Source organism: Rhipicephalus sanguineus, chromosome 8, assembly GCF_013339695.2.
Source record: "Rhipicephalus sanguineus isolate Rsan-2018 chromosome 8, BIME_Rsan_1.4, whole genome shotgun sequence".
In the NCBI taxonomy this organism is placed as follows: Eukaryota; Metazoa; Arthropoda; class Arachnida; order Ixodida; family Ixodidae; genus Rhipicephalus; species Rhipicephalus sanguineus.
This window is the reverse complement of record NC_051183.1, coordinates 164932419-164955518: the sequence shown is the minus strand read 5'-3', so window position 1 is coordinate 164955518 and position 23100 is coordinate 164932419. Positions and strand designations below refer to the sequence as shown.

At 44.2% G+C, this 23100-nt stretch overlaps 2 protein-coding genes across 3 annotated transcripts in view; both read right to left on the bottom strand.

The window, feature by feature from the left end:
- The window catches only part of LOC119402451 (tRNA (guanine(37)-N1)-methyltransferase), a 54381-nt gene extending 44097 nt beyond the window's left edge, over positions 1–10284 (bottom strand). Inside the window, exon 1 of the mRNA XM_037669604.2 lies at positions 9931–10284. Coding sequence (XP_037525532.2) covers positions 9931–10167 — 237 coding nt within the window. The 5' untranslated portion in view covers positions 10168–10284. The remainder of the gene's footprint in view (positions 1–9930) is intronic.
- Positions 10285–10394: 110 nt separating this feature from the next.
- LOC119403666 (coiled-coil domain-containing protein 12) lies at positions 10395–21262 on the bottom strand. 2 transcript variants are annotated; one of them, XM_049418645.1, is made up of 2 exons: positions 20736–21262; positions 10395–10422 (listed from the first exon to the last, which is right to left on the bottom strand). In XM_049418645.1, exon 1 carries the CDS (start codon positions 21202–21204, stop codon positions 20743–20745), a length of 462 nt encoding a protein of 153 aa, XP_049274602.1. In that variant the 5' UTR covers positions 21205–21262; the 3' UTR covers positions 10395–10422; positions 20736–20742. The 2 variants fall into 2 exon arrangements, with proteins under 2 accessions (XP_049274602.1, XP_049274601.1); XM_049418644.1 differs by lacking the exon at positions 10395–10422 and adding an exon at positions 12823–12929 and having other exon boundaries at positions 20736–21261.
- Positions 21263–23100: the final 1838 nt, after the last annotated feature.

Genomic DNA, 23100 nt, shown 5'->3' with positions numbered 1-23100 from the left:
CGGGACTCTTCAGTGCGTCAGTGGGGCGTGAAACCGGCATGGCTGCAGCAGTACGCTTCACGCTGTTTCTACTGCTTATGCAGGTTAGTCATACGGAACCCCCTTTCTTGCTCCCCTTTTTCTTGCCGGTTTCACCCCAAAAGTTGTTTGACTGCATTCTGTCACATTCATGCACGCAATACCGTTCGCGGAAACAGTTTCGCTTGCTGCGTCGCTTCTCCTTTTATTTTTTACTTCTGCTAATATGTGGCGACGTAGAGGTGAATCCGGGACCGTCCACCGAGGCGACACTGCAGCAGCTCTTAGCAGGTCAAAGCATAATTAAGGATAAACTAAATGCTATTGAAACCGTTCAAGCTGCAAACAAGCTCGCTATAAACGATCTAGGTGATCGTATCAAATCCCTTGAAACTAAGTTCACAAACCTTGATGAAATGAAATCGTCTGTTGCAGAGTGCGTTGTACAATGTGAGACTCAAGCATAAGCGTTGAAGTCTCTAACGTCAAAGGTTGACGACCTTGAAAACCGCAGCAGAAGGTGCAACCTCATCTTTCACAGTATACCCGACGAAGGAGGTAACGAAACAAATGCGGAGTGTGAGAAACAGATCTTGTATATCTGTTCTTCGAAGTTAGGAATTCCCACTATAGGAATAGAAAGGGCACACCGGTTGGGACGTTTTCGAGCTGGGAGGAGCAGACCCATCATCGCAAAATTTTCATTTTTCAAAGAAAAACAGCATGTCCTAAGCAACGCAAGAAAGTTAAAAGGCACTGCGACTAGCATTTCCGAAGATTTCTCCGAAGCAGTACGAAAGAAAAGAAAAATTTTGTGGGAATATGCAAAAGCACAAAAACAGGATGGCGCGAAAGCTATGCTTAGGTACGATTACCTTCTTTTGAACGGGCAGAAGTTTGTCTGCGATGATGCAACAATGCATGTGACCCCACAGAAGTGACCGTGCCAGTCTGTGAACATTAGTATTCTTCTGCTGAATTGCAGGAGCATAAGGAATAAGAGAGATGAATTTTCCGCCTTAGTAGAAACTGTTAAGCCTTCCGTGATTCTCGGTACGGAATCCTGGTTAGATCCTGACATTGGCGATCACGAGGTATTTCCAACTGGTTACACCTGCTACAGAAAAGACAGGAACGGTCATGGAGGGGGTGTGTTCATTCTCATTGATAGTAGCATTAGGTCCTCCCAGATTGACGTTGATGCTGGCGTGAGTGAAGTAGTGTTGTGCAAACTAGAACTTCCGAACCGCATCGCCTTAACAGTATGTAGCTTTTATCGTCCCCCTAATGCATCGCCGGATGTTCTCACTCGACTTCAAAGTGCGATTGATGAAGTTCACTCAGATACCGTGGTCATTGGGGGAGACTTCAATTTACCGGACTTGAAATGGGATGCATCAAACACCGCCACAGTTACTGGAATATGCAATACAGAAATGATGAACATGGTCAACCTGCATGCTCTGCATCAGCTAGTCCTCACCCCAACGCGGGGAAACAACATTTTAGACCTTCTGCTTACCAATCGACCAGAACTTGTTCAGTCAACGCTTGTGATTCCTGGCATAAGCGACCATCACGCTGTCGTGTCGACGATGTTGCTGGCCTATGTTAAAACAAAAAACCATGCTAACAGAAAACTGTACAATTATAAAAAAGCCAATCTCGATTGTATAAATCAAGCATTAGAGGCTTATTTAGTAGTGTTCGAAACGGAAGCCGAGTGTAAGAGTGTGGACGGGCTGTGGCGGTTATTTAAGCAGAAAATACTCGAATTACGTGAGCTGTTCGTCCCAACTTGGGTGTTGACGGCGAGACAGGGTAGAAGCAAGCCTTGGTTTACGAAAACCTTGCGCCAGCTCACACAAAAAAGACAACGAACTTATCGCGCTTATTGCAGAAAACCTTCAAAAGAGACAGAGAAAAAACTGAAAGAAATAACTCGTGAAGTTAAAGAAGCAACACGCATTGCCAAAGACAGTTATTCGGGAACTATTCAAACAAGACTAAAAGATAAACCAAAAGTGTTCTGGAAGCACGTGAAGCAGAATGGCAAGGATGTTGTAACTATCCCTCCACTCGTGTCTGGTGACGTCATTGTTCGCGAAGACGCTGACAAGGCAGAATGCTTTAACGCCTACTTCTGCTCCGTCTTCACTCCTGCAGTAATGCCTTCTGAAGACGTCCCACCGGTACTTGAAACGATAAGCGACATGGATGATGTTGTCATATGTACACACGGCATTGAATCGTTGCTTCGAAGGCTCGACTCTTCTAAAGCGTGTGGTCCTGACGACTTACCCAATTTCCTGCTTAAATCATGCGCTGAATCGATAGCAAAGTACTTGAAAGTTATATTTGATATGTCACTACTCGAAGCTTCTCTTCCTGATGATTGGAAAGCAGGTATTGTGGTCCCTATTCATAAGTCCGGCCCTAGAAGCGACGTTTCAAACTACCGCCCGATATCGCTGACATCCGTTGCATGTAAAATAATGGAGCACATTCTATTCACGAGTATTGTAGCTCACTTGAATACTCATTCTGCGATTACGTCAGCCCAACATGGATTTCGTAAAGGTTTTTCCTGTGTTACCCAATTATTGGAATTCACAAATGATATTGCTTCTGCATTAGATAAACGGCTTGCGGTTGAATGTATTTTCCTCGATTTCAGGAAAGCTTTCGACACAGTACCCCATTCACTACTCATTGAAAAGATGCTCACATATAAAATAAATCCGGCGGTTGTCTCATGGATTAAAGAATATCTAACGTTACGCCGGCAATTCGTGGTTGTAAATGGGGTTCGGTCACGGGCACAAAGCGTTTCATCTGGTGTACCCCAGGGCTCCGTCCTGGGACCTTTGCTGTTCTTATTGTACATCAATGATATTGGCGACGGTTTGACATCGCAGTTGAGGCTGTTTGCAGATGACTGTGTGGTTTATAGGATCACTAACGGTACGGAAGACCTCAACCTGATTCAGCAAGACCTCGATCGAATCAGCACATGGTGCACTAGGTGGCGCATGCAGCTAAACCTCACGAAAACTGTCAATATGACATTCACTCGAAAGAAGAACCCTCTAAATTACTGCTACACCCTGAATAACATTGTAATTGGTAAAGTAACCGAATTTAAATACTTAGGTGTTTGGTATACCCCAGAATTATCGTGGCAGAAGCAGGTTAACTACGTAACCGGAAAGGCGGGAAAAATGCTGGGCTTCATTCGCAGGAACTCTGGTGCATTCAGTCAGTCCACACGTGAGCTACTCTACAAGACGTACGTGAGGTCCGTCCTCGAGTACGCTTGTGTAGTGTGGGACCCTACGACGGCGCGCGACGTTGGTAAACTTGAAAGGGTTCAGAATCTTGGTGCGAGGTACGTGTCCCGTCAATACACAATTAATTTCAGTGCAACAAGAACCAAGGAAGAACTCAAATGGGATACCCTGGTAGAACGACGCAGAAAGCTGCGCCTGAAGCTTTTTCATTCCATTTACTATGGTACGATTAACATACAGAGAGACATGTATATAATGCCGCCTCACTATAGGTCCCAACGCGTGGACCATGAACGAAAAGTACGGGAGGTTCTATGCCGCACGGAACTTTTTAAGAAATCTTTCTTTCCAAAAACAATCCAAGACTGGAATAGGTTACCTGCTGACATCGTCAACGTAGTTTCGAATGAAATGTTTTTTGCCCTGCTGAAATGATTGTTTCTTTGATCTTTTTTTTAGACGTACTGTATGTATTACTGTTCTTATCTTTTGTTCTTCTTTTCTTTTGTCCTCACACTGTATGCAGAAGAGAATTGTGGCTATACTCCGATATCAAATCACTTATTTTTCCTGTTGAAGTGACTCAACCTTGTAGTGTTTTTTTTTTTTTTTTCCACATATACTGCATACTGCTGTGAATAACTTATGTTGTCAATCTGCTGTAGCTGTTGTTGTTGCTATTACCGTTTTCCACGCTTTATATATGACAAAATATTGAACTGTCCAGACTGACTGTAAACCCCTCCCCCACTGTAATGCCTCTGGCGCTGTGGGTACTAAATAAATAAATAAATAAATATACATAATGTCAAAGTGATGAAGTACATACACTATCAATTTAGTTAGCTATGTATCTTACGATCAGTGGTACAAAGCTCGCTTTATCAGGGACAAAGGGTCCCAACGATTTTCATCTTTTCAGTGCATTCTCCCTTCGTCTCTCGCTTCCTGTGCGTTGCACTGCTTTATTATGCACCCTCAAATGTTCTGCTGACGGATGTCTTCCATTTGCATATACCGCAAATGGGGATACATGCGTGTCCACTTTCGCGGGGCAAAACTGGCCTCCGAGATTAGCTCCGGCAATCGCGGAGGTCACGGGCAAAACAAACCTGAAGGTGGTCGTGACCAACATTCTGCGATTTACTTGTAGACGCACGTGTTAGCATTTGCTAGTTACCATTGGAACTCTGATCCTTCAAAAAATACGAGCTCGATGCTGTGTGGTGACGGCCAATTCAGATTATGGGAGGCTGCGGTGTGCGTGATGTTTATCACGTGTCTTCAGTCCGCCTCTAGCTGCTCACTCTATGTTACACAGCAGGCACCACGGTCAGAGCCTCTGCTGAGCTTCATCGTCAAGGTTACCATGGTTCCCTGTCAGGACTGCGCAAAACAATAACAGCAGAGTCACATTATCACACTTTCTCTTGCGACCGGCTGTGGAGAGCACAAATAATTCACTTACTCAATACGTTTGCAACGGCCCGTATTCAGCGCTCTCGCCTTTCTGCTTTGTACGACAGCTATGGAAATCAGTAAAACTGAACGTTGTTATTCAGTCCTATACATCCGTGGCAATTCACAACGCAACAGTCCCGTCGATTGCGGCGTTTCTTTGTAGTGCACGGAGCTGTTGCGTATGCTTTCGTTTTCGCCGTCGTTCTTGTGAGTGATCCAGCAAGCACTTCATGGTGGTTCGGTGGCACGTACGACTAGCAGAGAAAATTCATAGCTCTCTCTCCGAGTGTTAAATGCACAAACACACAATATTAAGCTCAATCGTTGTTTCTCACTCGCTAGCTGCACCTGGTTCCACAGCAAACTTTGCAATGGAGTCGCACTTTGCAGTACCCAGTACTGCTCTGACAGGTGGCGTCACGCGTATTGTGAAACTCCAGAGTCTGATGTCTATAAGTGCCTTGAGATATCTGCTCGGCCACACTGTGGTTTTGCACCGCATCTAGGATCGGTGGCATTGGAAGCTTTCTGCACCTCACCTGGTTTTGCACTGCCTCCATGATTGGCGCACCGATCACGGAGGCAGTGCAAAGTGACTATGTCATGTGATGGTGTCATCATGTGACACCTGACATCATGTGTCATCATGTGATGATCTCTGGGTGAGTCGTAAATAAGGCGTAAAGCTTTCTTTTGCAAAAGATAGGCCTTTTCTAAATGTGTGAGTGTGGTAGTGCCCCATACAAGCTGGCAATAATTCACCTTACGAGTGAAAAACAGCACTAAAAAGACGGGACAAGAAAGGACGCGAGACCACAGCGCTGTGTCCTTTCTTGTCCCGTCGTGTGTCGTGTGCTTTCTTGTTTTGTCTTTTTAGCGCTGTTTTTCACTCGTAAGGTGAAATAGTGCCAGCGTGTATGGGGCACTACCACACTCACACATTTAGAAAAGGCCTATCTTTTGCAAAAGAAAGCTTTACGCCTTATTTACGACTCACCCAGAGATCATCCAAGCTGCTGCTATTCTAAAGGTCTTTAGTTTGTATAAATTACGCCTAGTTCTCCAATATAAATATGAAATAAAAAATAATACATCCATGCTTAGTGAAATAGCAAAACTAGCCGAATCCGTTTCCATGTACCCTTTTCAGCTAATGGAAAAATTCAGAGTAAAATCCACACACATGAATTACAGTGCCCAAACATTAAGAATTACTTTACCCTCTGTTTTAAATGTTTTAGAACGAAATGGTGTTGTTATTGACATATGTTGTAAGTCTGAGGCTCAAGCGTTTTTCTCATGAGGCTCATATCTGCAAAACATGGAGCGGCCTTGATAAATTAACATGAGTCCTTATTTTGTTTCATATGTTGATGACTATGCACATATAATCAATGCTTTCATTTTGCTGCTGTTTTTTTTTTTTTTGTACAAAGTGTGTGTACTGCCACTGCGTGATGCTGGACTGTAAAAGGCTGGGAAGCCTAGTCGAGCTCTGATGAGCTTTTCCTTTCCATGCCTTCTGCTCTGTGAAGTGGTAAATAAATAGATGAAGTGAAATGAAATAATTACCGCAGGAGCAATTACAAACCCAGAGGTGCTGGTGGGAGGAACTAGGAAAAAGCTCTTTTTGATAAAGATCCATGGATAAAGTATATTTGAGGAAAAGTGTGGACACGTTCTTACCGTTCACATGCTCTTCCCCAGACACGAAGCATGGAAAAGTCAATATAATTCCATATATCTATTGCTAGTGTTCCCCGTTTTCTTTCAGCGATGTCCAGAAACAGAAGTGACAGACATTTTAGCGGCATGTGTGTAGTTATTAGTGAACACTGCTATAACTGCGTGCCATGCAACGCTCGAAAAGAGCTATCAGCAGCGTTCCTGGAATAGATGACACCCGCCGACGAATTGCCCCCCCACTTTCCCGCTATTGATGAGCCTATACGTCACCAGCCTCTGCAGAGAGCACGTTTGCCGTCGAGCTGACTTGCACAACAGAAGCTGCGTCAGCACCGTCACTTACTTAGGACGCACGCGTGAGCGCTGTTTCTGCAACGGAATAATTCCTGGTTCGTGGTTGTGTCTTAAAGCAAAAAAGGCGCACTACGGGAACAAGGACAAAAGGGGAGGAACCGACGACACAAAGCGCTTTGTGTCGTCGGTTCCTCCCCTTTTGTCCTTGTTCCCGTAGTGCGCCTTTTTTGCTTTAAGATATGAACCGTTACCAACTAGCCCAAATGGCTGTTTTGCTACGTGGTTTTGAATATGATGGCCCCAAGATCAATGTTTTGACGCACCGGCAGTGTGACTGCCGGTGACAGACACTGCCAAACATGAGACTCTGGCGCAGTTTGGCGCAATTTCCATCAATATTATCAGGATGGCGCAGTCAATCCAATTTGGCACACTTTGGTGCAGGAGTGGAATCACTGCACATGCATAAATGCCTACGCACCTCAGTGTTGATTAGATTATTCGACTACTGATGACTTTCTGTGCCGATATCGTAGCACCTTGAGTTTTTCCGGGCACAAGTTTGCCGCATAAAAAGTTTCACCTTCACTAGCTGCAATTGCTTCCTTCACCCCCACAACCACGTGACAGTATCCAGGGGTAGAATTGGGCTTCAGTCTTAGGTAGATATCAAAATTGGCAGGGCGTGACATGCCGGTATGGCGAACATAAACGACATGAAAGTCGTGAAATGCACGCCATGTATGGCATGATTTATATGCCACGCTCACGGCCGTTTTGCTAGCGATAGATATCAAAATTGGCATGGCCTGACATGCCTGTATGGCAAACAAAAATGAGAGGTCGTAACATGAAAGTCATGAAATGTATGTCATGCACACCATGATTTACATGTCACGCTCATGGTGCGTGAGCGGCAATGTCACAAGCTTGATACCAAATTTTGTGTGGCATAACATGACCCTATGACGAACATAAATGACAGGTTGTAAATCAACATCATGACATGCATGTCATGTAGAGCATGATTTACATTCCATGCTCATGGTGTGCTCGCAGCCGTCTCATTAACTTGATATGTGTAAAAATTGGAATGGCATGACATGAGTGTATGAGGAACATGAATGACAAGGTATGCAGTGCATATACTACAATATACGTTTCACTGACATGGTTGACAAGATTGTACATGCATGACAAATCTGAGATAATGAAGAACATGTCGTTGCATGAACGCCTTGATTTTCCTCAATGACAAACAATGTGGTGTATGCAGCTCTTCGCTGGCTGCTTTGCATTATATCTATTCCCACCATGTGTGGGATCTGCTGGATTTTTTTAAGATGGAGTCATACATATTTTTTATTCAAAACTAACAATGCAATTATTACTGAGGATATCACCACAAGGGGTGTGTGTTGGGGCAGTTGGTAAGACATTATTATGAGAACCTAAACTGTGCTTGGGTTGAGACACCAGAGTTGAAGTAGACAGGATGAACACTTTCTGCGTTCTTACTGAGGATTTCTTCATAATCATGAAATTGGCCAGTGACCGTGTCCTTCCCTCTGTCTACGTAGTCATTCCTGTTCACTACAATGTCCCGAGCGCAGAGCGAGCACTTTCTAGATGTCTTTGAAACACATGGCAAAGTCCTTGCCACATGCAGTGCTTGTTGTATGCATCACAAGCAACGGCAGACCAACAGAAGAAGTGTCGGCAAGCATGAGAGTAGAACAGTCAAGGACTGCAGGGTCTTTACGGCTTCAGTCAGTGCAATTAAAGAACTTTCTCAAATATACTGACGGGACCAAGTTATTCTAAAGCTGCTGTACGCCATATTCCACAGGCTCACATGTTTACAGGAACGTCGACTACCCATCAGCAGCATTTTCTGACCGTGCTCAGAGAGTGTCGCAGGTCCTTTTTAAAACGACACTAAAGTGAAACAACAAATCGGTTTAGATTGATAAATTGTGCTCTGAGAACTTTAATGTCGTTAATTTCACCATCACAGGTTTACTAATACAGGAGAAGAATATGGTCAGAAGATTCATCTTTAAATTTCGCACCGAAATCGCCGCATGTGACTTCACAAATTTCAAAGTATAATTTTCGTATTTTGGCGACATTGGCTCAACGAAATTTCCAGAAAGTTCGTATGCTAAGTCTGTGGCCCCCTCAGAGGACAATGTACAGTGCTCACGGATTGAAACGGGACAATTTAGGGCTAAGTAACGCACATATACTTTCATCTCCACCGTCTTCAGTTCGAGCCATATTGGTGTAATTTCGACTCCAACATGTAGACCAGAGCCAGCATTATCTTTAGGGTCCAGATTTGTCATGAAATGACATGGTTATCTCGAGCAATTGCGCATACTAGTCGTTATACTAAAAAATTTGATGTCGCGTTTGAATCCGTGACTGCTGTACTTAATTTTTACTAATTAGGAACTATGTAGGACCTACTAGATACCATCAAAAACTATGTAATCCTGACGTTTGGTGTGAGAATTTCAAGGTGGCATCGCCACCCGCATTACCTTTTTGCACGTTTTCACGCTTGCAGGCGTCCTCTCACGGCAAGCGTGGTGATCTTAGAATTGTGAAGGTGTAATTCACTTATATGAGAAAAATCATCTTTCTCTTTAGTGTCTCTTTAAGGTTGGCCAAAGCAGAAGTAAGAGAAAATGGGACCAGCCACTGAGTGGCAAGACAAAGCATATTGGAAGAAGAGTCCCTTAGGATGATAAAATAATCAACCAAAATGCTCTTCCTGTAAACACGCGAAACATCAAACTCAGCTGTGTGCTAATGCAACACTACTGCAACAGCCATCAGATGATCTTAAGAATGTGAAAAAGCATTGTGTGGCATCCTAGCTGAACATGGCAAGTGATGAAATTGTTAACTGCACAGCCATTTGCAAAGTGATGCAGTGTGAGAGAGTTATATATTTAAGGTCAGCACTACACAAGGCACTGTATGTTTCTACATTGCTCTTTCGTCCGATGCCTTACTGCACACTGAACGGTTGCATATCTACACAAAGTGCACCAACGTAACATCCGAACAATGTAAGCTTACACTCGCGCCATGTGCATAAAACTACATATGCCAAGTTTTCATTAACTTAGTTGGCATGTGAGGCAAGCCATGAGTGGCATTCCACACCAACCTTGGCTGGGTCAAGGTGAAATCTCTTTCTGGTACCGCCCTCCTGCACAGCCTTGAAGTTAGGCAGCTTGAGCAGATATTTGCGCATGTGTGTCATGACGGCTGCAACGTCCTTGGCATCCACTTCGAAGCTCGGCACAGACACAACGGTGTCGAATGCACCCCGGTTCAGTTCAACCATGCCGAGCACACCTGCAGGGGGCCGTATGGCACGGCTCAGGTCTTGCGCTGCTGCCATGGCGGCAGTCGGGAGAGGAAAGAAGCGCTGCGTCAACCGTTGCGTGTGGCTACCTGACACGGTCTTGCCGATGATTGAATGAAGTGAAATGAAGAAGCGTTTTCCGAGTTGATGAATCACCTGTGCAGGCAAGAGCACGCCTTGGATTACGATTCAACAGCCAGAGCAACCTCTGAAAGTTTTAGCTGAGTTAGACAAGTATAAAATTTCAGTTGGCTTACCACAATGCCAGGCTTAATCACTTCACAGGTGCAACTGTTCACGCAAAGATACCAAACATTACGTCTCAAACTGCTATCTTGGGACACTTCTGATTACAATGGCGCAGCAAAATCAGTTAACATTTGCATCATAAAATCATCAACAGCCTACCGTAAAATGCCGAGCACGCCCCCCCCCCCCCCCGCCCCCACGGTGAAGGATAATCCGACCAGATATGGAGGGGGGCGCTTGCTCGGTCCCAGACCAAAATTCAAGATGGCGGAAGGGGAGTTACTAAAAATAAAAAATGCCCGTCCACGTTTCTAATGAAATGAATTAATTATTTACTGTTTTTATTCCCCCTCCTAACTGTCAAACCATTAAAGCAGCGACTGGTTTGACCAATGTACCATCGGTCACATGACAGCGGAATTTCATAAACAACATTAGATACGCATTCAGTGTTCTCATTCTTGTGGCTCTTTTTACACAAGCAATGCTCGTCTTGAAAAAAAAGTGGCCGCGGGGGGGGGGGGGGGGGGGGGGGGGGGCGCTTGCTCATTCCATTGGCGCTTATTTCAGATCTCCCGAAAAAGGGCAGGGGGGGGGGGGGCTTGTTCGGCATTTTACGGTATTTTATGCCCACTGCATGATGAAGGCCTCTTCCAATGATCTCTAACCACCCTCTCCTGCATGAGCTTGTTCCATTTTGTGTTCGATAATTTCTTAATTACATCACTCCATCTATTCTCTCTGCTGTCCTCAGACACATTGCCCATCTCTTGGTATCCATTCTGTTGCACTGTAAAACAGTATGGTAAAATGGCCAAATGATTTACCAGGTCCAAAGGAGCTAGGAAGAACTCCAAGCTATCGGCTTGATGTTTGTGGAGATCTTTTAATCCAAGCTACGTTAACTGCAAATTATAAATTCCAATCAACGTGTCAAATTTAGCACATTCAGAACTAGGTTATTCACATTATTACCAACAGTTTTTACCAACATTACCAACAGTTTTACAGCAGCTTTTGCAGCAGGTTACAAAAATGAAAAACCTCCATTTTTTAGCACGAAATCAGTATAACACAGAAGGCTTACTTTTAGAAAAGACAACAAAAATATGTACAAACCATTCAACATCAGCTAACTCGTGCACAGTGCACGTGAGCACTGCTATATCAATAAAAGTAGTGTGTTGAACCACCCCACAGTGCAAATAATAAGTTCACATTAGCATTTGCAGCGCCTGTCAGGCGCTGCAAATGCTAATGTGGACCTGCCAACATGGCGTCCTCAAAATTCAGGTGATTCATAAAGCAGGAGTGAATGGCACTGGTGAAAAAAAAATAACTGGTGTACGTTTTTTGTTTATTTTTGTGTGTGTATAGAAACGTCATACACAGCTATGAATGATCGCCAGTAAATTTTTATACGTCAGCAATCATACTACACTAAAAGCTTGTTAATTCGATCGCCGTTAATTCAGAAAATCAGATAATTCAGATGTGTTTTCTGGTCCTAGCAAGCACGTGTATTGTTTAATGGCATCACGCTCTTGTTAATTCGATCATATTTGGCCACAATTTGGACGATCCTCGAAGAACACGAAGCGCTGCAAATGAGTAAGGCAAAAGGAGCAAGACGGCGTTCGTGAACAACCGAAACGGCCGCAGGCCTTCAGAACGGTGTGGTCACCATCCATACCACAATCGCATTGCTGGCGACCAAGGCTTCAGCGGCAAACTTGTTTGGTTTTCGATTTTAATCGGCACATGCGAACTGCGTGGGCTCTATGATCGCATCGATAGCGATTGGGGTCAAAGCGTCAAAAAACAGTAGTTTCGTTTTTGCCGCGTGCCTTCAGAAGTGCCGTTTGAACTCTGGCACGTAGGCCGCAAGCATGCCTTCAGAACTGCGTGGATGCTATGATCCTGTCTTTACCAATCACGGTTTCATCCACAGCAGATGCGGCACTCAGTAGCTTCATTTTGACTGCGCGCATAACGTCACAGAACTCAGGCATGATGGAAGCTGCTGAAGATAAAGAGCTTCAGTTGTGGTCCGCATGCTGGCAAAAAACTCGCTTGCTACATTGTGGTGGATGAACGATGAGTTGCTGGGCATTCTTCCGGCGAAAAAAATGTTAGTATGAGTGCATGGTAGTGTCAGTGGGGGCGGTCTGTAATATGCGATGGGTTCAGAGCATGTTTCGTCTTAAGACACGGGGGTCTTGTGCCGTAGTCACTGTTGTATCGTGCGACCTCTGGTGTCACGTCAACACACCAGCTTGCACTGTGTTTCCTGTCGCTGCCGCAGGATGGAGCCAGGTCTCTGCTGTGCAAGAATTCTGTAGCCAACCCGGCGTGGCCACATCAGTCATGTGACCCGTGTCACGCCGGCCAATCACCCTTTTTCCCCTTCCTTAAAACATCATGAAATAAACGTTGAGAGGTCACTCTCCAGTCTCGCCCGAACACTCCGTGTCCATGTCATCTCTCTGTGCGCCCTTCCTACGCTAGGCCTTTCCGTCGGCCGGCCGCAGGCTCCACCGCGCTCCTGCCTATACAACACATGGCGTTGGTACCACAGTCACATCAACGAAGTCGCGAATGATGAAAATTGTGGCTTTTACAATGCTCTTGCACAAAATAGGCACTGGATTTATGCGCATTCATCAAGAAAATGAAAATGCATTGATGTAATAGACTCTTGTTTATTATTCTCTTGATACTTTCGATAATTTGGCATTCAGACACTATTTTTTCTGGTGCCGTGAAATCAGAATAAACGAGCTTTTACTGTAGTACTTGTAATTATATGGTGCATGCATGCATGAGCCATTAAGGAACGAAATGTGCTCTAGCTCGTGACAGCTAGTATTAACAGCCCCTTCTAAATCTTAGTACACTTTTCCGCATGGTACCAGTGTACTGCAGCGAAAGTAGATTACAAAGAGTCTTGAACACGCTAGAACAAGGCCACGAAATTTTAGAACTGCTGTCTTTTTTTCTTTTTTTTCGCGGTTGGGTTATGGTTAGGGTCTGTGCATCTGCATTGTGTTGGGTGATGACGCGTAAACTGCAGGTGGCCAATGCAGCCTCCCCTCTCTTGCTAAAATTAACGCAACTAAGAAGATTTTGAGGCTGGTGGGTATTTTGGCGTAGCGTGGGGCAATTTCAACAAATTTCACGGTGTTGGTTCACTTTAGCACAAAAATAAGGAATTGTATCAAATTGGCGCAGCTGTTGCACCCTGGTTTAGCTATCAATTAAAGGACACCTGACAGCGAAAGTTGTGTCTGCGACTTTTTTACTGTAATTTGTAGCTTTGTGTCTGGTAATCCAGGAATTGACTCATAAATGCTTTAATGCATCGTATAATTAATGCTAGCATCGTTAAATGAGAACAATTTCGCGTGAGTTCAAAACGTCCGCCTAAATACCATAAGTAGCACCCCGCGACGGGCAAGTACCTAAGATCACGTGAACTTAAGCTTTGGTGTCGTATAAGCGCTATTTTCAATGCGGGTGCTTCAGTATTGTGAAGTACGTGCCTCCCGCCCCTCTCCCCCCAATCCAGAAAAAAAAAAAAAACCATTCCTGGCCGAACCAGCCAGAACTATTACGTTGAGAGCTGCCTGACAACAGAGCGAGAGGGGTGACGAACAATAGTCCTCTCTGGGTCCCACTCGTGGTATTGTGCGTGCCCCGCAAATCTTCTCTGACGTCGACAATACTCACTTTACTCGTGGAACATCACAAGGGGCCTTGGTCTACATCATACCTGTGGCGATGTCGCGAGGTGCTGCCAACTCAGATAAGCACTCACGCTTACTTTCAAACCAAATTAAAATATCTTAAAGCTAACATCCAGCACTAATAATCGGTCGGAAGTGTCCCCGTATACACAACAATCAAACAACACAAACATCTTGAGGTTTCAATTTTGGTGTCAGAGGTCCTTTATTTGCTTCTTTGTATTACCTAAAAGCTTGCTTATGAATTTATACTCTCTAGGTTGTTGCTAATTGGTAACTGCACTAGGTTTGCACATAATTTAAACTCTTTTTCCCATTTAAATATAACACCAACTATGGAAAAATTAAATCCTCATTCTTGGCTTTCATACTATGGAATGACTTAAGCTAGTCACTTAAACTGAACTGAAATGTTCTACTGCGTATAAATAGTTTATTTCTCATTAAGTGATGTACTTCTTTAATAAACTTTCCACAATTGTTGTAGATAGAACAGACTCAAGAAGCCTCCAACATATGCAGGTTAGTGAAATCCAGCAGCAGTTTCCATCTGTTGCTATCATTCAACATTGAAGTCACTTTGGCAATCTCCCAGTCAGTGGTCAGTACAGCTGAACCTCAAGACTGAATGAAATTTGCAAAATAGTTCGTTCTAGCCAAAATTATATAGGTGATTCTGTTCAGAAATAAGAAGTGGGGTTTGGTGTGCACGATAACTGTCTCTCGAAGAGGACACCTCAACCGGTACACATACGGGGAAAGGGGATGAAAAGGAGAGAGAGAGAGAGGAGGAAAGACACTTTCAAAAGTAGCATTCTTGACAATTTCAAAATTGACAAGAATGCTACTTTCAGACTTGCTTGTCGAGGGTAACAATGTTTTCGTCTGCTCAATGGCCTGTCTAACTATGAACTAACGAGAATGTTGCTTTCAGACTTGTTTGTTGGGGGTAACAACATTTTCGTCTGCTTAATGGTCTGTCTAACTATGAACTAACGAGAATGTTGCTTTCAGACTTGTTTGTCGGGGCTAACAACGTTTTCGTCTGCTCAATAGCCTGTCTAACTAGGAACTAACGAGAATGTTGCTTTCAGACTTGTTTGTCAGGGGTAACAACGTTTCCGTCTGCTCAATGGCCTGTCTAACTATGAACTAACGAGACTGTTGCTTTCAGACTTGTTTGACGGGGGTAACAACGTTTTTGTCTGCTTAATGGCCTGTCTAACTATGAACTAACGAGAATGTTGCTTTCAGACTTGTTTGTCGGGGGTAACAACGTTTTCGTCTGCTCAATAGCCTGTCTAACTAGGAACTAACGAGAATGTTGCTTTCAGACTTGTTTGTCAGGGGTAACAACGTTTCCGTCTGCTCAATGGCCTGTCTAACTATGAACTAACGAGACTGTTGCTTTCAGACTTGTTTGACGGGGGTAACAACGTTTTTGTCTGCTTAATGGCCTGTCTAACTATGAACTAACGAGAATGTTGCTTTCAGACTTGTTTGTCGGGGGTAACAACGTTTTCGTCTGCTCAATAGCCTGTCTAACTAGGAACTAACGAGAATGTTGCTTTCAGACTTGTTTGTCAGGGGTAACAACGTTTCCGTCTGCTCAATGGCCTGTCTAACTATGAACTAACGAGACTGTTGCTTTCAGACTTGTTTGACGGGGGTAACAACGTTTTTGTCTGCTTAATGGCCTGTCTAACTATGAACTAACGAGAATGTTGCTTTCAGACTTGTTTGTCGGGGCTAACAACGTTTTCGTCTGCTCAACAGCCTGTCTAACTAGGAACTAACGAGAATGTTGCTTTCAGACTTGTTTGTCAGGGGTAACAACGTTTCCGTCTGCTCAATGGCCTGTCTAACTATGAACTAACGAGACTGTTGCTTTCAGACTTGTTTGACGGGGGTAACAACGTTTTTGTCTGCTTAATGGCCTGTCTAACTATGAACTAACGAGAATGTTGCTTTCAGACTTGTTTGTCGGGGGTAACAACGTTTTTGTCTGCTCAGTGACCTGTATAACTACAAATTCACTGTGGCCGACACTGCTGTCAGAGCAGCCGTTCATTATTGGTATGAGATCAAAGCAACCTCGGTCAATCTCAAATTTCACCGAAAGACTGCATGTCAAGCTTAAAAGATTTACAGCAGCTTTACACTAGTGGCGCCAAGCCTGAAGGAAGTGCGGAGCTGGGCAGCCTTCTTTGTTTCTCTTTTTTAAATGCGAAGCATTTCTTAGTGAACTTCTGTGACTTTGAGCGTGCGTGCGTGTCTGTCTGTCTATCTATCTATCTATCTATCTATCTATCTATCTGTCTATCTATCTAGCCAGCCGCCTAGGACTTTCAGCTCTTTTTCTTCCTCTTTTTTCCAGTATTTCCTGTCTTCCTTTCTATTTTGCTTCCTATTTTTTCCCTTTCTATTCCTCCCTTTTTCTATTTTTATATGTGGTTTTACCTGGGTTACGCCAAGCAACGACAGCATATGACAGCCCGGGCCTCTAAAGTGCTTCACACTTGATATCATCGTCAAGGCGCTCCAAGAACAAGAGGAAGAAGACTTCTCCTTGGAGCAAGTGCGCGCTCTATATGCTACAAATGGTAATGCTATATGCAGTGCTGGGCAGTACCGAAGATACATGTATCTTAGATACTCGTTGGGTATCTTGTATCTGTATCGCGATACATCTCACAAGACATGTATCAGTATCTGTATTTCCGATATATTGAAGAACGTATCGTGTATCTTAAGATACAAGATACTGCGATTGCACCACTACTGGGCGAAACAATAAACGTTGGCTGAACTCCGCTTCTCAAGCTGGTACTGTTGCCACTGTCACCAGAATAAAACTAAAGGCAGCGACATATTATTTTACCTTTATGCTAGAGTTTTCCAGCAAGGTCAGGCGAAGAGCTCTGAGAGTCACGTGGTGGCGCTCGCATCATCTCGAGAGCAAGTGTGCGAACGTCTATGCCTAGCCGACATTTTCTTTCCTCGCTTTTTTTCTTTTCTTTTTAGTTGTGTTAGTGCCATGAGGCTTGGCACTTAGCCCTTCCTGTGCCGCGCACTCCAATGCGTGCGGCGTCTTTCGCACACATCCTGATGCCGCTGTAGTGTTGTTGCCAAAGTTTCTCTTGCATGGTGCTTCGTTACAAAGTCTGAATGATGCAAGAATGGGGGGTTGCTTTGCGTATCGTGGCTTTCACACGTCGGCGATTTGAAGGATTTCGCGGATGTAAGTTTGGCTTACATGCAATGAGATTGACTTATATGTGAATAACATTTTAACAGCTATAGCACCGTGCACCGGTACCAATGCTGGATCTAACAGAACAGGTATCCACCTAACCAAAGCTATCATGGCGTACGTCTCTTCTTTTATTCAAAGAGTTTCTAAAATCATAATTAAAATCATAAGCACAAGTTCTTTCTGAGCTGTCCTTCTCTTCCATCCTATACTTTACCCATGTCTCTATGTCGGTTTTTTTTGTTCGATCTGCTTACTGCAAAATGTCTTTAACATGCTGCCAAGGTAAGCTCTTTGCTTTATTCTTACTTTTGAAATATCTGCGTCACTTGTGCTAGTGTTTACATACTTATATTCCACTTGAATTCACTGTCATGTAAAGGCAATGTTGAGAACAAACATATAATTATCCAGGTGTGCCTAGAGTATACAGTAACAAATTCTGCTTACTGCAAAGTAAATTAGCGAAATTGAGTTTTCATTATATTAACCATCTTAAATTTGTATGCAAAGGGATTCGAGAAACCAAATGCTCAGTTTTTCTCATGAGTGTCCTGACGAGCCGTTTTATTACACCATTTTCCATGGGCACTGAATTTTGTATGGTCTTACCTTAAGTGCCCAATTGTCATACCTATTAGGGGTTACTCGCCGCGGTGGTCTAGTGGTTATGGTGCTCGACTGCTGTCCCGAAGGTCGCGGCGGCTGCATTTCGATGGAGGGAAAATGCTCGAGGCCCGTACGCTTATATTGAGGTTTTAGGTGGTCGAAATTTCCCAAGCCCTCCATTACAGCGTCTCTCATAATCATATTGTGGTTTTGCGACGTAAAATGCAACAATTATTCTTAATCATATTATTAGATATATCACTAGTTCTTGGGGTGGCCGTCTGTATCCTGTTTCCATACTTATTCGATGTGTTTGATACGGAACCGCTTTTCTATTTTACTTAGATATATTTGTTTTCCTTGTTTAAGCTTCCTTAAATTCTTTTGTATACTGTTACTAGTCAACAGGTAATCGGAGCTATAAGTGCCAACAGTGTGAATAGCGGTGGCGTCCTGCGGCGCTTTGTACAACTGTACAATACGTCTGAAAGGTTTCTGGTCTGCACACGTTCTTGGTGCTGTACACCTGTCCGCTGATCCGCTATGGCGAAAACCGTAATACGTTTACGGGCAATATAGAACTCCACAGCGGTATTTGCACCATCGTGCAGAGGCTTCTTATTGACGTTCTTGTAAGTAGATGGCAACCCGCTAGCTGGTCGGCAAGCAGAGCAGTGACTTGCATCAATTACAAAAGCGATAAGCAAAAATCGCTATCAGAGAAGTGTATAAAGAGCAATCATGAGCTAAAAAAGTGCCATAAGTTGTTTCGGAATGAAACTGACATAGCTTGAGCTAGAAGTACAAAACTTTCGAGATCCTAACAGACATTTCATTCAAATGAAACGAAATTGCTTTCAGTTAATAAATTTTCGAGCGAAAATTGTTGTGTATAGGCCTTTAGTGCTACATTATATGGATATATAATAACAAATTTGCGAATGTATCGAAGTATCTTAAGATACAATTGGAATGTATCGTATCGGATACAATCAGTGTTGTAGTATCTTGTGTCTGTATCTCAAATACTTCTGGCCTGAGTATCTTGTATCGTGATACAATTTCAAGGTATCTTAGCCTAGCCCTGGCTATACGTGGTTTTGCCAGCGTTACGCCAAGCTACATGAGGCGGCGACAGCATACGACAGCCCGTGCCTCTAAATTGATCCGCACTTAAAAACAATGAACAGCTAAATGAGGTATATGCTTCACCTGCGAGTTCCTGTTACATAACAGAGATCAGAGACGATTAAGCTACATACTTAGTAGCTTACTAGAACAAAACATAGACTGTCTTTGGTTTCTTTCGTGCTTGCGAATAGGTCACACGATTAAAGTTCCTCTACCTAGAACGACGCTTGGGTGAGTTGGTCCATACTTGTTTTTAGCAGCGCAAAAAAGACAGAACACCCACGGAGACACAGCACTGAACTCGCAACTGTTTTATTGCTTCGAATGGAAGGCCATTTTATGGCACACATCAGAGCAACAGAAGGGTGAATACATGAAAGCGACAATACTGCCTCGTCACAAGTCGTGGTAAAGGACAATCAAGGAATGGTGACTGCGCAGTCTAAAACGTACAATGTGAGGCACACTTTGGCCATTGCAGAATACATGCTCCAGGCCATGGAAAATGCCCAGAGTTCAGCATAAGGTGCCTGCTCAAAGAAAAAGAATCGTGGTGGTGCCATACATGCATAGGGCGTCACACAACCTGAAAAAGATCGCGCTACAATATCAGGATGACCTTCTGAGCCCCTGAGAAGCTCTCCAGGTTGTGCAGAGCAGCGAACTCTCTCCTTGGAAACTGAGAACTTGTGTGAGACAAAGCACAGCCACACGTTTGTGCCATGTGGGCAAGAAGTCGTGCACTCTACGTGGCCAACGTCATGTGGCAGTATATGTCAGACAAACGAGTAAGTGCCTCAAAATTCGTCTTGGAGAGCACCAACGGAACCTGTCAGTGGCTACGTGCCGTCATCTAGCGACGCACTGCCGTGATTGCAGCTGCTCCCCACATTTCGAGGGGTGCACTGTCGTAGGCAAGCAACCTGTTCACGAAATTTTAGAGGCAGTCGAAATTCAGTGACTTGGTGATAGTTGTGCCAGCAGGCACTCACTTTCCCTCTCTATAAAGGAGCTACATTACCTGGAGCGCATGCCTTCTCAATAGCACTTTGTTGACCACATCTTCTCTTTGTACTCGTGCAACTTCCATGGCTTGTTTTGTTTTATTTTGTTTCTCAGTTGGTCTTGGGATTCATATTTGTAATTATACTTTTTTACTGTGGCTTTGCATATCATGAGTCTGCTTCAAGTTTTAGACTGTGCTGTCACCATTCCTCGATCTTCTTGTCATGAGGCAGTATCGTCCTTTTATTTCATGCAATCACCCTTCCGCTGTTCTGACGCGTGCCGTAAAATGGCCTTCCGTTCGAAGCAATAACAGTTGCGAGTTCGGCGCTGTCTCTCCCTGGGTGTTCTGTCTTTTCTGCGCTGCTAAAAACTTTCTAAAGTTCCTCGTCTTCATTTTCTCAGTGCCGTTTCGGAGCAGTTACTAACAAAAATCGCAGTTTGGAGCAGCATTTCTCTTTTCAAGCAGCACTGAATAAGCTCAACTGTGATGAAGCGCGGAGCCCAGCTATGGCGATCTCTGTGCCGTGAAATGTAATCCACTAAATCTTTGCCGCGAATCCTCCCATTGGACGTTTGACGTGGATACAACTTGTTGCGGCAAGGCTTACCATGAATTCAGTCGGAATCGATGTTCTGCGGCCCGCTGGCCGTGTTCACAGCCGAGGCTAGGTCGCCGCCGCTGCTAAGGCGTTCGCGGATCAACTCGGCAATGGCCCTCCTCGTGCGCCTCTCCAGTTTCTCCAGCTTTATGGACACGTCGCGCTTCAAGTCCCAGTCGGGCTTCCTCGGTGCGAGCGACGCGAGGTCGACCTCCTTGGCGAGTTGCTCTGGATCGCCGACGGTAATTTTCTCCTTGATCTCTTGTTCGATGGCAGCGGGAGAGATGTCCGGAATCACCGACTCCTTCAGCGCCTCGTCTTCGGGTCTGTACGATCGAAACACGGGCTTTGGCAGAGACGCCGCTGGTTTGTCTTCAGCGTCGTTGGCACTTGTTTTTTTCTCACGCAATGCGCGAAGACGTTCCTTCCGCTTCAAAGCTTGCTCCTCAAGCGACCCAACTAAGTCGTCGGCAGCCATCACGCAAACTGCGCAAACGTGCCTACCGCCATTTTGAAAAGCAGTTGTACACAGTGTTGCCAGAGAACTGTCACGTCCAGTCCATGCAGTCCAGTACAGTCATAGAGAGGAGTATAGAGAAAGTATAGAGGAGGCTATGGTACAGTACACGATACTAAAAAGCGTGGAAACTTGGGCAAGTTGGTAGGTCATAATTGAATATACGAACAGCGCAACTGACAAGGACAAAGGAAGGTAACAACACACAGCGCTGACTTTCAACAATGATTTAATAGCGGAGCGAAGTACATATATAGTGAAAAAATGGGCATGCGTAGAAGGATGCACTTAACAGCCACTGCGGTACAATGCCAGCAAAACTCTTGTCACTTTACGGATTGAGCTGGAAACCAGTACACATCTTAAAAATGATCGAGATACGCTATCTCTTTTTGCAATAGCGCAACTGATGGGGAACTTACACATGTACCGTCAAATTTACTTATGTGATAGGCCTCAATTATCTCACGCGTGGCCTGCGAGTGGTGCTTACCTATTACCTCGCAACGCTCAAAGAGTGGCACGCAGCCGCAGTCGCGGCAGTGAATTCCGAAGTGTCCTTGAACCGCATTGTGCACATTGTTATTATGCTCTCTTAAGCGGTCATTCAAGCACCTACCAGTTTGCCCTATGTATTTCTTACCGCAGGAAAGCGGAAGAAGATACACGACACCAGTAGCACAAGGAACAAAGCGCGTTCTGTGGTTCTGTGTATCTCACCACTCGCAGGCCACGCGTGAGATAATTGAGGCCTATCACATAAGTAAATTTGACGGTACATGTGTAAGTTCCCCATCAGTTGCGCTATTGCAAAAAGAGATAGCGTATCTCGATCATTTTTAAGATGTGTACTGGTTTCCAGCTCAATCCGTAAAGTGACAAGAGTTTTGCTGGCATTGTACCGCAGTGGCTGTTAAGTGCATCCTTCTACGCATGCCCATTTTTTCACTATATATGTACTTCGCTCCGCTATTAAATCATTGTTGAAAGTCAGCGCTGTGTGTTGTTACCTTCCTTTGTCCTTGTCAGTTGCGCTGTTCGTATATTCAATTACGATACTAAAAAGCCACAAAAACATCGCCCAATGTTAGCAGCGTAAGCACGTTTGATGCACGTTTGAGAAAAAAAAGAGTAAAGGTTTTTTTTTGTCGAGCCTGGTGGCACACGTACGTTATATTTATTGGCCCTGTATTGACACCGCCTGATCACAAGGGTCATTGAATACCATCAATCCACATTTTGTTACACTAAATCCTAGTCCTAGAGCTTCCCCTTCCCTTCCGCATATATCCACCAGCTGCTGTATATCCTCTCGACTGTCAGCAAATAAGACAATATCGTCAGCATAAAATAATCCTGGAAGCTTCTGCTCAATCATCACGCCGTCCTGTTTATGTGACAGATTAAAACCAAAGTTGCTACCTTCTAGCGCTTTTTCCATATTCACCATGTACAGCATGAATAACAGCGGGGACAAAGGACATCCCTGTCTCAGCCCCTTACTAATCTCAACGTTCTCTTTGCTACTCATTCCTTCCCATTCTATGCAAACTGTATTTTCTCGGTATATCTCCCTCAAAAGCTGTATACAGTCGTCGCATGCCCATTCCTTTCAATATATCCCACAAAATTTCCTGATTAACGTTGTCGTACGCCCCAGTGAGGTCTAGAAAAGCCATGTACAAGGGCCTATTTTCTATTTTAGATATTTCTATACTCTGAGTGAGAACAAACAGGTTATCGTCTAACCGCCTGTCGACTCGAAATCCATTCTGGAGTTGTCCCAAAATATCGTTGTATTCTTCCCACTTTTCTATTTTTATTTTTACTGCTTACATCGCCAACGTGTATAGTACC

What these genes read in the sequence shown, in the direction of transcription:
- LOC119403666 (XM_049418645.1), bottom strand. Translation starts at nt 21,204, where the DNA reads ATGGCTGCCGACGACTTAGTTGGGTCGCTTGAGGAGCAAGCTTTGAAG.